Below are 13,954 nucleotides of genomic sequence, written 5' to 3' on the forward strand. Positions count from 1 at the left end.
TCCCGACCTGAAGCTGCATTTTCTGTTTAATAAAGAGCTGGATAGACATAAAGACTTGAACAAACACTAGCAATGAGCTATCAGAATATAGGGCTATTTAACACTTATTTTAACCAAAGTAAATCACTTGCCCTACCTTTAAACAGTTAAGCCCTATTTTGCTATTTTCAGAAAATGTGAGAACAATTCTAGAGAAATTGGCCAGGTTTCCCAAACGACTTTGAGCTCAGACGCAGCCTAGAAGCTGCGTGAGAGCCTCCACGCACCTGCGCAGTAGCAACCCCGCCACGATCTATCTTCATTAGTAGCAGCTGTGTGTGCTCTACGTGGTATCTAAACTGGCTTCAGGAGGCACCATCGTCGCAGGTTCTCATTACGTGTGTGCTAAAACTACATTCGCGAGACAGCATAGACGTAAAGACCTCCTGGACGAAGTCTACGTAAGGCCGACGTAAACTACGTAGGGCTGTCATACGCTACACTGCAGTTTAAACACCCTTTGCGAAAGTGAAATGGATCATAAAAATACCAGAGCCAACTGTCAGATGTCCTGAAGCAGTCCACTCCAAATACAACTTTTGAATAATATATTTATGAATGAAATTACAGTGGTGAGTTGACATCTGCAAGTTAAATAAAACACTAAAGTGTCCCCATTATGCAAGTAAATTAAATATACTTAAAATACCAAAAGGAATGCAGAATGTCCCATTTCCCAAAATTAATATGTATTAAAATCTTTTGAAAATAGCAAATCTACAAGCTTGTGAAGCGTTGTGAGCTTGTAGATCTGCTAGTTTCAAAAGATGTTTTAACCATTCATAAACATGGCGAGCGCAACAGCTGTCACTTTGTGAGAGGAACTGGGGACTTTCATCATAACGTTTAACTATAAAACTTCGAAATTAAGTAAACATGTTTAGCTCAGCATCATTTATATACCTTTAGTTAACTTGGCATATGCTTAATATTTTTATCAGACGATCGGATCATCCGTGAGAGTACAATTTGTAAACTTCGGGTTCATGCATATAGAGGACGAAGCCCTGGTTCAGAGTTAGTGAACTACAGCCACACATGTCCGTAAAGCGTCCGTCAAGTTGCCGTACGGACGCCGGAGGTCCCATCCACTCCCATGTTAAAAAAAAAAACGGAACGGTACTTCCGGTTTTAAACTTAACATGGGAGTGGATGGGACTTCCGGCGACCGTACGGAAACTTGACGGACGCTTTACGGATGTGTGGCTGTACCCACTAACGCTCTGAATCAGGGCTAGAAGCAGCGCAGCTGCCCGCGTTGTGTGTGTGTGTGTGTGTGTGTGTGTGTGTGTGAGTGTGTGTATATACATATACATATATACATATATATATATATATATATATATATATATATATACACATATACATATATATATATATATATATATATATATATATATATGTATATGTATATATATATATATATATATATATATATATATATATGTATATATATGTATATATATATATATATATATATATATATATATATATATATATATATATATATATATATATATAAATTAAGTGTGTGTGTGTGTGTGTGTGTGTGTGTGTGTGTGTGTGTGTGTGTGTGTGTGTGTGTGTGTGTGTGTGTGTGTGTGTGTGTGTGTGTGTGTGTGTGTGTGTGTGTGTGTGTGTGTGTGTGGTCGGTCGGTCGGTCGGTCGGTCTTTTCATGGATCTATTTCGCTACGATCGGTGTTACTACCGCCCCAGGGCGCTAGTAACAAACTGCTTCGTAGGACAGCACTGCAGGGCTACGCCTCTCGCAGAAGTAGGAGGAGAGTAGGATACGCCATTCTGTCTCCCAAATGTAGTTTTAGCAGAAACGTAACGCCGTGGACGTGTGAAGCGATTGCACGTTGGGCAGAACCAGCTGCTACTAATGAGGGTAGAGCGTTGGTTTCGCCGGGTCCCAGGCTCTTACGCAGGCTGCGTAGGCAGCGCATGAGCTGAAATCTACGTGGCTGCTATGGTACTGCGCAGATTGTGTGGACGCACGTTAGACCCGTCGTACAACCTGCGCAGGATCTCAACGCAGCATCTCTACGAATCTCGTTGGGAAACGCGGCCATTGTTGACGGATCTTCTCTGATGAAGATCCCTAGCACGAAATATTTTCAAATGGGTGTCTGCGGCCAAATACATATCAATTTGATGTTCTTGGCATGAAAATGTTTGAGAACGTGCTATTTTTTATTTTGTACAGTACACCTTGCTTATTTGTCAAGTCTTGCTCTGAATGTTGTTCACTGGCATGTTGTCTTTAGCCCCGTGCTATCAGGCTCCAGCACAGAGAGCTGTGGCAACATTTGAACATGTTGAATCAGCTGTCACATTTCCTGGCATCATCACAAATAGAACTGGCAAATGTCAATGACAGTGCTAACAATAGCACATTATTATGCAAATATTATTATTATTAAATATTATACATGACCTCTTCTCAAAAGGACGGCACAAACACTCATCTCATTCAGTCCTCAAGTCACACGAGTCGTTCAGACGTGTTATTTCCAGCTGCGGAACAGAATTAAATCCTTTTTATCATCAGCAGACCGTGAAAATGTAATTCACGCCTTAATTTCATCACGCTTGGACTTCTGTAACTCCTTATACTCTGGCCTCTGTAAAAAAGTTATTTCCCAACTGGTACAGAATTCAGTAGCCAGACTACTAACCAACACTAAGAAACGTGATCACATTACACCCATCATAGCTGCACGTCACTGGTTACCTGTTAGATTCAGAATAGATTTTAAGATTATACTGATAACTTTTAAAGCCCGGCAGGGACTGGCCCCCAACTACATCAAAGACTTGCTGCCCCCCTATGAACCTGGGCGCTGCCTTAGATCCTCGGGTAAGGCTCTCCTTGAAGTCCCCACGTCTCACCTTGTTACCCGGGGCGATCGGGCTTTCGCAGTCCGGGCACCCACGCTTTGGAATGCCCTGCCCATGGAGCTGAGGCTAGCAAAATCAGTGTCTTACTTTAAATCACTTCTAAAAACCTACTTTTACGTTAAGGCCTTTTCTTAGTGGTTTTGCCTTTTTCAGTTTTTGTTATAATTTTGTTATAGTTTTATTTATTATTTTATTTATTTTCGTTTGTTTTTGTGTTTATTTTATGTATTGGCCTACTGTTTTCACCTGTTTGGTTATTACAGTATGCTGATCTTTTATGGTAAAGCACTTTGCAACCTTGTTTGGAAAAGCGCTATATAAATAAATTCATTATCATTATCATTAACACGCAACAGAAATAGCTCCTGTTTGGTTAGTGCCTGTGGTTGTTTGAGAGATGTTCGGTGTTAATTGCTGTGGCGTTATCCTCATTTACACACATTCTCTCTGTTGTTCCTCAAAACATGAGATAGCGGAGAGCTGAACCACAAACAGTATAATGTGTATGCTAAAAGCTGGTATGAAAAACAAAACGCTTGCTGCTAGGTAACATATATATTTTTTCGTGTCACAGAATTAGTCAAGTCGAGAAGCCTGTTATTGAGTTGCAAGTTATTTTCCTCTAGCTCCTTGGGATGGACCCATGTGAAGTGACTAGTTAATACCTCCAGAGTAGAAACTATATTCATGAGAATATACTGTAATGAGGGAATGTTTAACTTTTTTGGAACAATGTATCTACAGCATATACTTTATATTTGAACTCAAATAATTAACCATATTACCCCAGAATAATCTAGATTTTGTCTAGTTTCACTAACATAATTTCAATGATGCCAAAGCCGAACACCTGCCCCGAATTTTCAGATTGGCCTGTTATAGCGCCACCAGGAGGCCGATTTGTGCAACAAAAAAAAAATTATATTATTCCTACAGATTTTGTCCAAACATCACACAAATCGGTACACAGTATCTCTATAGTCATGTGATCAACACGGATCTGTCCAATTTCCCATATTCCATCCTGATTGCCTAAGATTGGCTTCCAAAGTTTGCAGGATTGGTTCGTTTTGAACAAAATGCCTGAAATCATGAACGCAGCATGCGATTTCCGTGAAATTTTGCACGCACATTCCCACTAGGCCGAGGAACAAAGCCACTTAACATTGTTGGTGGTTCTGTAACAGGCAGTTTCACGTTTTTACCTAGAACTGCACGATCTGCGTGAAACTTTGCACGCACACTCCCTAGAGGCCAATGAAAACCCTTTGCCCTGCATCTTTCACATCTGTCTTTTAGAGCACCACCAGGAGGCCGATTTGTGCAAAACACATAGTTTTATATTACTCCTACAGATTCTGTCCAAAAATCACTCAAATCGGTACACAGTATCTCTATAGTCATGTGATCAAGACAGATGTGTCCGATATTTCATATTCCATCCTAATTGGCTACCATTGGCTTCCAAAGTTTGCAGGAGAGGTCCGTTTTGAATAAAATGCCTCAAATCTTGAACGCAGTGGCTGTGGGGGGAGTGTAGCGCCCAGGATCACTTAGAAAATTGGCACCGGGTGAAAAAAAGGGTTACAAAATCGTGGGTTAAAAAAAAGTTAAATTTCCGTGAAATTTTGCTTGCACATTCCCACTAGACCCTTTTCACATTGGCCTGTTATAGCGCACCAGCAGGTCTAATTTAGCAAAACACATTTTTGGAACAAAATCATGAATGCAGTGTACGATTGCCGTGAAAGGCCTAAGAAGAAATTGGCCTATTATAGTGCCACCAGGAGGCCACAATAACCTACCTGACCTGGCGGAGACCTGTGCTCCGATGAGCACTTTTTCTTGTTAATTAATCAGCTCTTCTGGTAACCAGTCTACATGACCTGGGTTACAAATTGGTAAAACTTACTAGCATACATATGTGACAATGTTATTTTACATCATGCAATCTGAAGCCATTTCTCTTCACTGCTTTAAATCTGCTGTCCATATAGCAGATCTATAAGCTCACAACGTGTTGCAAACTTGTAGATTGGCTATTTTCACTATTTGTCATACTACAAATATATGTAGGGCTTAGGTATTTAAAAACAGGGTTGGTGACTGTCAGTAGGAGTACTAGGGACTTTTATTGAGTACACCAACAATTTGGGCATGGTTAGAATGCTACAGTACAGTAAGAAACTTTACTTTCCCTCACAAGATGTTGTTTTCAGTGACATATTCCGACTGTCCTCATGGCCACAGTGAGACACTATTGTGGATTTCGCCAGCATGCTTTTTTTATTAACTTGGCAACAGAATAGATCACAACATTGTTATGAATTGTCCACCCATCCTTTCTTTTTGCCAGCATGGGGAATTAAATGTATTGAATCCCCCCGTCATCCCAGCCCATGTGCCATTCCAGCAGACCTCTGTGTTCTCTTTTGTGCCTTCCAGGCTTCTGTAAGTTTGAATGGTTAAAGGCTTGGTTTGACAACAGTCATTCCCAGCTCACACAGAGTCAGACAATACTGTGTTTGCGTCCCCTCTGCTGTCTGACCCCTGCACAGAAGGAAAATGCTCTCTGTCTCTTGCTCCTCAATGCCTTTCACAGCTTGTTCCAAAAACACAGATTTGTCATGGTTCGATTCATGAAAATATATAAAAAACAGACGGGTGGGGGACATTTTCTTAACCACTACCAATATAATTATTATATTGTGATATTATAAAATATAAATATCAAACATAACAGACAGACATGTATTTAATTCAGTCTTACCAGAAGCTGGGATAAAACAAATCCCCACCAGTCATAACAATTTATTATCAAAGGGGGTTTATATTAAAGGGGTGCATATTAAAAACAAAGACCCCCCCCCCACCAGCCACAAGACAAATCCAACCCTGATATTTCAAAGAGCACTTCACAATTGTAAATTCATTTGTATTACACTCTGTAGAGGCTGTCAGTAGTGTATTCTTTTTTTTTCTTCTCCATTCTATTTTTGCTCACCAACAGGCTTTGTGATCATAAAGCAATTGACCTCAGCTAAATTGCATAGACCTTGTCTAAATTGTGGTGTGCTTTGTCATTGCCAGCTCATCAGTTGTACAAATGTTTGGTTTCTTAAGCTTGCTAAAGACACATTCCTTTCTTCCTTTGTTCTACAAAAGGGAATTGTTTTGTGATCCAACATTCATTGATATTCTATTCAGCGCAACAACAGATGTTTTGAGGAACTATTCATAATAATAATTTTAAAACAAAATTGGTCCATAGATGCCCAAATTTCCAAGCTCTATGTTCATATATAATTGAGGATGTGAATGCCAGACAAGCCCAATGATGTTTGTCATACTACTGTACCAAAAACACATTTTATGTCAATGAATATACTCGCCTACATTGTTCCATGAACCAAAACAAAACAAAATAGGCTGATCAAGCAACCAATTAAAATCAAAATGATTATCAAACGAACCAATTATCAACTCAGAGAAATAACTGCTCAATAAAATAAGCAACACAAGACTACACAATGTCATCTTCATTCTTGTCACAGGGCGTCTGTGTTGAGTTAGTGCAGCTGGGTCCCTGCAGTTTCAAACACTACAGTGCACTCAATAAAAATAGCAGATCTGCAAGCTCAAAACATGACAGATTGCGTTCTAGATTGCGCAACGAAGTATTATCTGAGAACTGTCCTTTATAGTCTTTTGCTTGGAATATATGGTCAAACGTTTTTTTTTTTTTTTTTTTTTATATAATGCCAGGGGCTTAGTGTTGTAGTGCTAATTTTGGAAGTGAGGGAGCGCACCTCTGAAGACGATACTTTTTGGAATTAAATTCACTTTTCCGTCCATAATTTACAAATCGTTACTGTCGGGTGGAAACCTGTGTCCAAAACTGTTACTTTTCAAGAAATGGGAAAAAATAACCTAATGTATGTTCCTTGTTAATACTTTTCATTGGTTCAATATTTATAAAAACTTGCTGGTCGATTCTCACGGTGAATTCAAAGTGGGCATTTTAGTCAAATGCCTTTTAAAGAGGTGCTTTGTTGAACTTTGCTCTCAAATTTGAACTTTGCACTTATTTGTCAAAACGGTCTATGGTGCATCTGGAATTAGTGTATAGCTCAGGTTTTAAAAAAATGGAGGGGGCATTAATCTGCTCCATGGGTCATCTTAAGACAGTTTTTAAACAAAGTTGTTTCAGTGACATATTAGCAAGTCGCATTTGAGTCATATTAGCAAGTTTTATGAGTCAAGCTCTAAGGGGATTAAAGATAAGTAGGTTTAAGTGGGATTACATTCTGAATCCATTACCATCATTGAATTTGGTTAGTGGGAGACCTTGACCTAATGAAAGTCCTTTTGGGAATCCATGACATGAGAACATTCTAAATCCCCTGATCTAGAGTACACGCTTTATTAAAGAAATGATGACGCAGCAGGTGTTTCTGAAGTCAAATGTTTAATGCCATACAGACTCTGTGGACACTAAATACACAGTATAGTATAATACACCTATTAGTTTCAATGTACTCATTTATGTACAGTAAGGGACACTAAGAGACAACCTTTTACATCTGTGAACTCTCCTCTTGTCTTTGTCTCGAAAATAGCTTGTTACTTGTTGATCGGATCGGCTATTTTCGCTGCAAGACACTGGCACACAACTAAGAACAAATCAACAAAGCTTCAGGGAGAGAGACTCTTGGAAGCCCTCAGAGATACTTACTTATTTTGATGTTCTGTTTTTAAGGTCTGTGAACTGGCATACAAAGAACTGTAGGCTGTTTGAGAGTTAAGCCAGGATAACAGATGTGGATGACACAGACATACTTTTATTCTACCTGGCGGTGATACTCATCCAGAAATCTCTATCTTTTTGGTATTTAATCTTATTTTTTATGGTATGCTATATTGTATTTGCTTCTGTTAATGGGAGGAGGAAAATATCTGTGCACCCAAGATCTTTGCTAGATATGAAATCACATAAGTGGATAACATGAGCTCTCTTTCATTCTTCTTCAAAGACATTCCCGTGTGACTGTCGCGACGCCTGGGAATCAGGACTTTTAATAAACCCATTTTGGGTCAGTCAGATGTAATTAATTCCAAATATTTGAATTAGGTTTAATGCAAGGATTAGGCCAGCCATGCTGCTGCACAGCGTTATTAGTCACCATTAAGTGTTTGGCATGCTCACCATGGCTGGAGTCCAGGTAATAGGATATAATTGGTATAATCGTGGGAATGGCCTATTGCCTGCCTAAGCCAGATGTTAGCCTTTGAAAATGTTTTTACTGTCTTATACTCCCATGAAGCTAATTAATGTATTAACAAGTTTGTGGCAACAACATGTCAGTGCTTGTACTGTGTTCTGTATGAGTGACTGACAAATAAAACCCTCTTGAATCTTTAATAATATCTAATGAAAATCTAATCTAATGAAAAAATATTTACTATTGTATGCGAGTCCAAATAGTGTTGTCATTATCTACATTATAAATACAGCTACCGTGTTGTGGCTTATTGATGATAATCAATATATTATTAGATGAGGTCAGTAGTGGCCAAACCACATTCCATTTATACTATATCCTTTTATACTGTAGCAACAATAAGCGAACATGGAAAAAATAGCTGATCTACAAGCTCACAACACGTTGCATTGCATGACACTCTGTGAGCTTGGAGATTGGTTATTTTTGGTGTAGAGGGGAATAAGGAGGGGACCAAGACACCAAGTATAGACACTTTGGGGACCCCGGTCAAGGAAGTATAGGGTTTAAGTGGTTAACTTTGGATAAAGGCGCTCTTGAAATGCAGACCAATTCACAGTATGGGTTACACTACACAGCATTTGATGTCTATAATATGTTGATACCAAACACTTCTGTACTTTATTATTGTTAATTTTGGTGCTGTCATTATTGTCAATGGCAAAGACATGCAGTGATTGTTTGGGTGTTTACGCTCTTACACAGCTAAAGAATTACGTAAATAAGCAAAGTAAGTAACATCAGCCAAAGAAAACTGTCTGGAAAATAGTGGTGAATGGTGCATACAATGAATCCTAAAAGGAGATGGGAAGAGTATCTGTTGGTACTTATTATACAGAGCAATCAATTATTAATCTTGCTCTTCTACGTCTGGTTCTCACAGAGGTCATTTAAAGGATGACCACTCCCTTTATCCCAGCATGCACATAGGAATGGAGCATGTTGATAAAATAGAAGATATGGGCGATATGTTATCTACTCTGGATCAATAGTGTCCTCTCCGGGAGATGAATTCTCTGCGGAAGTCCCTTGTGAACTGTTTGGGTTTTAATACCTGTTCCCTGTACCACCCACCAGCATCCAGCCTGCTGTGATTCATTATACCCATTTCCTCACCTATGGAAATGACTGGACATTAGCTTGGCTCCCATGGGACATGTCTGCTTGCTGATTAAGACACATTTGCTCACCTTTTAGGCCATCTTGAGGAGTTTGGAATAGTCGACCAAGTCATAGGCTGTTTCTCAATACCTGTATTTGTTAACCTCTTAAACCTTCTAGACCTGGAAGTCTGGACCTGGAATTTTACACAACTAGAGGTTCCGACCACCTGCGTGACGTCAGAGGTCCTGCAGTCGGCCCGTCCTCCTGTAGGACAATTTAATGTAGGATGTATTGTGTAGAATTTAAAGGACATTTTGGTCCCCCCCCCCCCACATCACTTGTTCTATTCTTCTCGATTGTGACCTTGACCTTTGACTTTTTTAACCAAAAAGTTAATACCGTAATCTCTTCAGGGAAGCCTACTTATTATTGCCTCCAAATTCAGCTTCTGCCCATCTAAAGTTCTTGCTAACTGAACAAACAAACAGACAAAATATGTTAGTACAACAATACATAGCAAATTGAGGTACTCTTGTTTAATGTTTCAATATAAAATATCACAAAACAAAAAACATCATCGTGGGGCCCTATAAAAAAGTAATACCATAATAAGACCTCATGTCGGCAAAATCTGTGAAAAATCTGGGAATTGTTAACATCTTTGTTAACAAATCCCCCCCCCCCCCGTCTTGTCCAGTGAAGGCACATTCTTCCTACATGACTGACAACTATGGGAGAGCCCACCCGTTTTTTCTTTTACTCTATCTATCACTAACCCCGGGTGAAAATCACCCCATCACCCAAAAACCAGGGATGGGGGCAGGGAGACAAGCTTACCTTTGATGATGTCGCAGAGCAGCCTGAAGGTACCCAAGGACCCACCCACCTCAGACATCAGCAACACAATGAAAATGACATTAACGTAATTGTGTGGATGAGAATCACCCGACGTTAGTGTTCTAGGGTTAAACCAGCTATGAACACATTTAAAGGATATCATTAATGCCAAATGAGAGCAAATGGAAGCAAATGTTAATGAAATTCATTCATCACACATATTTGAAAACAATTAGTAGTTAGGGCAGCATCTTCTCCCCTCAGTTAATTATTTTTTTAATTGAAAGCCTATTACAAATTGCTAGTAGGCATGGTTATAATTGTGTTATCAGGGTTAGTATGAATATGTGTCTTTTTCAGCAAAGCCAAAAATGGAACTATAGTGTCATCATCCAACTCGGGTAATCAATGTTAAAAGCACTTCCATCCACATCATGTGAAGGTCAGGCCTCCCATCAAGATGGATTCAGTACATTATTGAACCAAACCTTTCATTTACTCTTTTCGGCTGCCTCTGTCTTCATTCCAGACCGTCTTTTCATTAGCTGGCCTCCAGCACAAGACTAATGTTGGTCTGGGTGGCCCCCAGGTCTGTGTGCAGGGGGGCATCCATCATGACAATGTGCCATGTGGAGCCACAGGTCACACACACACATGCTCTGTGTAATTGCAGATGGATACCCACAGGACGAGATGATTTACAAGTGGAGGAAGAACTCCATCGATGCGACTGACCAGAAGTCATGGCGACTCTATCAGTTTGATTTTATGGGCCTGAGGAATACTTCAGACATCCTGAAGACCTCAGCAGGTAAGCTCGCCATCTCTTGTGCCGGTTCATTTCCATAGTTAACTTGTGGATCAATTAAAGTAAAGTAAAAGTAAAGCACTGGTTCTCAAACTTTTTCATATCAAGGACCCCATCTGAAAATACTATGTGCCCATACAAGATTTGTGTTGTTAAAATGTTGCAAAAATATTCCACTTTTTTTTTTAATGCTCAAGATGTTTTAAAAAATGTGCAGATCTGCAAGCTCACAGCATGTCATATCACGGCGCGCTGTGAGCTTGTAGATCACCTATTTTTGGAAATAGCCGATGCATAAAGAGATAAAGTGGTTAAACTGATTTTGATGCTATATTAAAGATGATCCCCTGGAACCCCCCCTCAAGGACCCCTGCGGGTCCCCAACCCCACTTTGAGAACCACTGAAGTAAGGTACCTGGCAACCATCTAGGGGTTACACCCACCAGGATGCATCAATAAATAAAATGTTTATGCACTTTGATTACCCTGCTCTACCTTGGTTTCAAAGAGCATGTTTCGATCTCTTGTCCATTACTTGCCAAGTAAATGCTCTTTGTGCAGGGTGAACAAAGTTTTGTCACCATGGAAGTGAGAAAGTGACTACTGCATGAAACATAAATTATTGTCTTCTTGAACAGACATAGAACTTGCTGAGAAACTAATTTGTTAGAAATCAGGGGATCACGGATGTCTGGCTTTTGGGACGCATGCAAAAGACATGCAAGGTTCCATTTGTACTCAGAGTTATGGGGGTCCTTGAAAATAAAAAGTTTGAGAACCACTGTTGGTGGAGTAAATCAGTGTCATACATAATCTGAAGAAAACCTGAGGCTGACAAGTAAGTAGAGCACAAAGACAAACAATTACTGCTACAGTGATTTGGTCTCAATGGTTTGGTTATTGATTGCAGTGTGAAGTCTAAGGTGCCCTTTTAACTACTTAAACCCATACACTTAGTTGACCGGGGCCCCCAGGGCTCTATCTTTGGCCGACTTCATTTTCCCCCTTCTACACTAAACCTCTCCGCCAGAAATAGCCGATCTACAAGCCGATATACAATTATCATCATCATCTGTCGCCCGCAGTCGAGATAAATGATATCAGGCATGCCACTCTGGTTTCTCTCACATTACTTTGGCCAGATATTCCGATTGGAGTATTTTGTCTCTGACAATAGCATGTAAATAAATACGCAATGTGTCAGTGACATCAGGTCTGGAGTGGACTCTCACCTGCCGCAGAGTGACAGTCACATGGACAAGTCTTGGCAAATTTGATGATAAATGTCTGCCCTTGTGAATACTCTGGCAGTTTGTGTGTGGAGAGACAAACATCCCTGAGGCCATCCAGTGTTCCACCATCTGTTTTCTGCAGTCGTCACACCCACCAAAGCCGATCCTTCCGTAAACACTGTCTGTCTGTCTGTCCATCCCTACACACAGTTTATTATTATCATTATTATCATTATTACTTTCAACCTGGTGTCCCCATTTTGGGCATGTCATTATGTGGTTATTTATGATAAAAAAAAGAAAAAGAAATGGCAGATCAACAAGCTCACAGAATCCAAGTCCCCATAGATTCACCCATGTACAACAAATCGCTATAAGGACAGATCAGTCAAACCATTATTGAACCTAAGTGTATTTCCCATGCTCAAATATTTATAATGAGGTTGCAATTTGTGAAAAAGAACAGAGATGATACTGGAATACAGAGAGGGATTATGTTTTATTCATAAACGTAAAGACATGAACTATGTTTAAATACAACAAACCTGTAGTCTAATTGTAGGATGTTAAACTTGCAACTACTATTAATAAAAACCAAGGAATCAATTAACTGCTTCAACAGCTTTGACCGCAGTTTTTTTGAGAAATTTCAGTATCTCTTCAAATGTAATAGAGTGGGACACTTTCCCTCTCTGTATCAGACCACTGGAAAGTTCATCAGGTCAGGGTGCAGGGGGATTCCTCCCAGTAAACTGTGTTAAGCCTTATCCTTAAGCCTATAGTTCAGACCAAAGATTTGCAACAAGACTAAACTGTTTTAACCCTGATTTGTACTTGGACATACAGCCAACCTACGAGTTCACAGTTATCCTACGTATAATTAACCAAACCTCTGTGGACAGAATCTTTCTGTCTTGCCCGGTTATCCTCACTGGCTGGAGCAATTGATCTGAAGTTGCACACAACCATTTCCATTAGCATATGGACCAAATGACCATTGCCATTAGCATACATGCACCAAATGACTTTCCCAAAATGTACGCTGTTTATTCATGTTTTTATGTCAACACCGGAGATTCCGTCGCCTAGGTTACACCCCTGCAAGCTATGGGATGACTGCTGCCCAACACTACCGTACTGTGCATGTGCTCAGTTTACTGCGGCCGCGTGTGTGTGTGTGTGTGTGTGCGTGCGTGCGTGCGTGTTCGTGACGGGCGTGCACGTGTGTGTTGGAACTGTTTATGAGCGGGGGTTTGTGTGTGTTCTCTGTGGCTCCACGGCGACGGGACGCACGCACGTGCGTGCGTGTTGGAAGTGTTGCAGGTACCAAGTACAAAGTCACTTTCCATCCCTGATATACTGTCTGTGCACAGCGTATAACCAAAACTGCACATACTTTGGGTGCTCATATCCCCGGACGGGTATGGTCTAGTTATTATTATTATTACAACGCGTCGCATCCGCAATGCGTTGTGAGCTTGTAGGTCTGCTATTTTCGCCGTCGTACAACAGAGCATTTGCGGAGAACGTTGCAGAGAAAAAGTGGTCTGAATTGCGCTTTAGTGGTGATTCATCAATTGACTTTTTAAATAAACATGTATTATTAAACTACGAGCACAAACACTGTGTTAGCTCTACTATACAGTATATAATCTTTTGGCAGAACACAAGTGCCGTGACTTTTGGATCCCATCTCCCGGAGAGCATAGAGCTTAGATCCCATAGATAGATAGACCGTTGAAGTATC

At 40.2% G+C, this 13,954-nt stretch overlaps 2 protein-coding genes across 2 annotated transcripts in view; both read left to right on the top strand.

Annotated features, from left to right (window-relative positions):
* Window positions 1-1,588, top strand: part of tprg1 (tumor protein p63 regulated 1) — a 701,399-nt gene extending 699,811 nt beyond the window's left edge. Inside the window, exon 8 of the transcript XR_013933331.1 lies at window positions 1,568-1,588. The gene's annotated coding sequence lies outside the window, so the exon portion shown is untranslated. The remainder of the gene's footprint in view (window positions 1-1,567) is intronic.
* The window catches only part of LOC308087417 (gamma-aminobutyric acid receptor subunit gamma-3-like), a gene marked incomplete at both ends in the record, with an annotated part of 163,634 nt that overhangs the window by 124,710 nt on the left and 24,970 nt on the right, over window positions 1-13,954 (top strand). Inside the window, one exon of the mRNA XM_080431235.1 lies at window positions 10,841-10,978. Coding sequence (XP_080287361.1) covers window positions 10,841-10,978 — 138 coding nt within the window. The remainder of the gene's footprint in view (window positions 1-10,840; window positions 10,979-13,954) is intronic.

Source organism: Gymnoscopelus braueri (genome assembly GCF_963280865.1).
Source record: "Gymnoscopelus braueri genome assembly, chromosome: 6".
NCBI lineage: Eukaryota > Metazoa > Chordata > Actinopteri > Myctophiformes > Myctophidae > Gymnoscopelus > Gymnoscopelus braueri.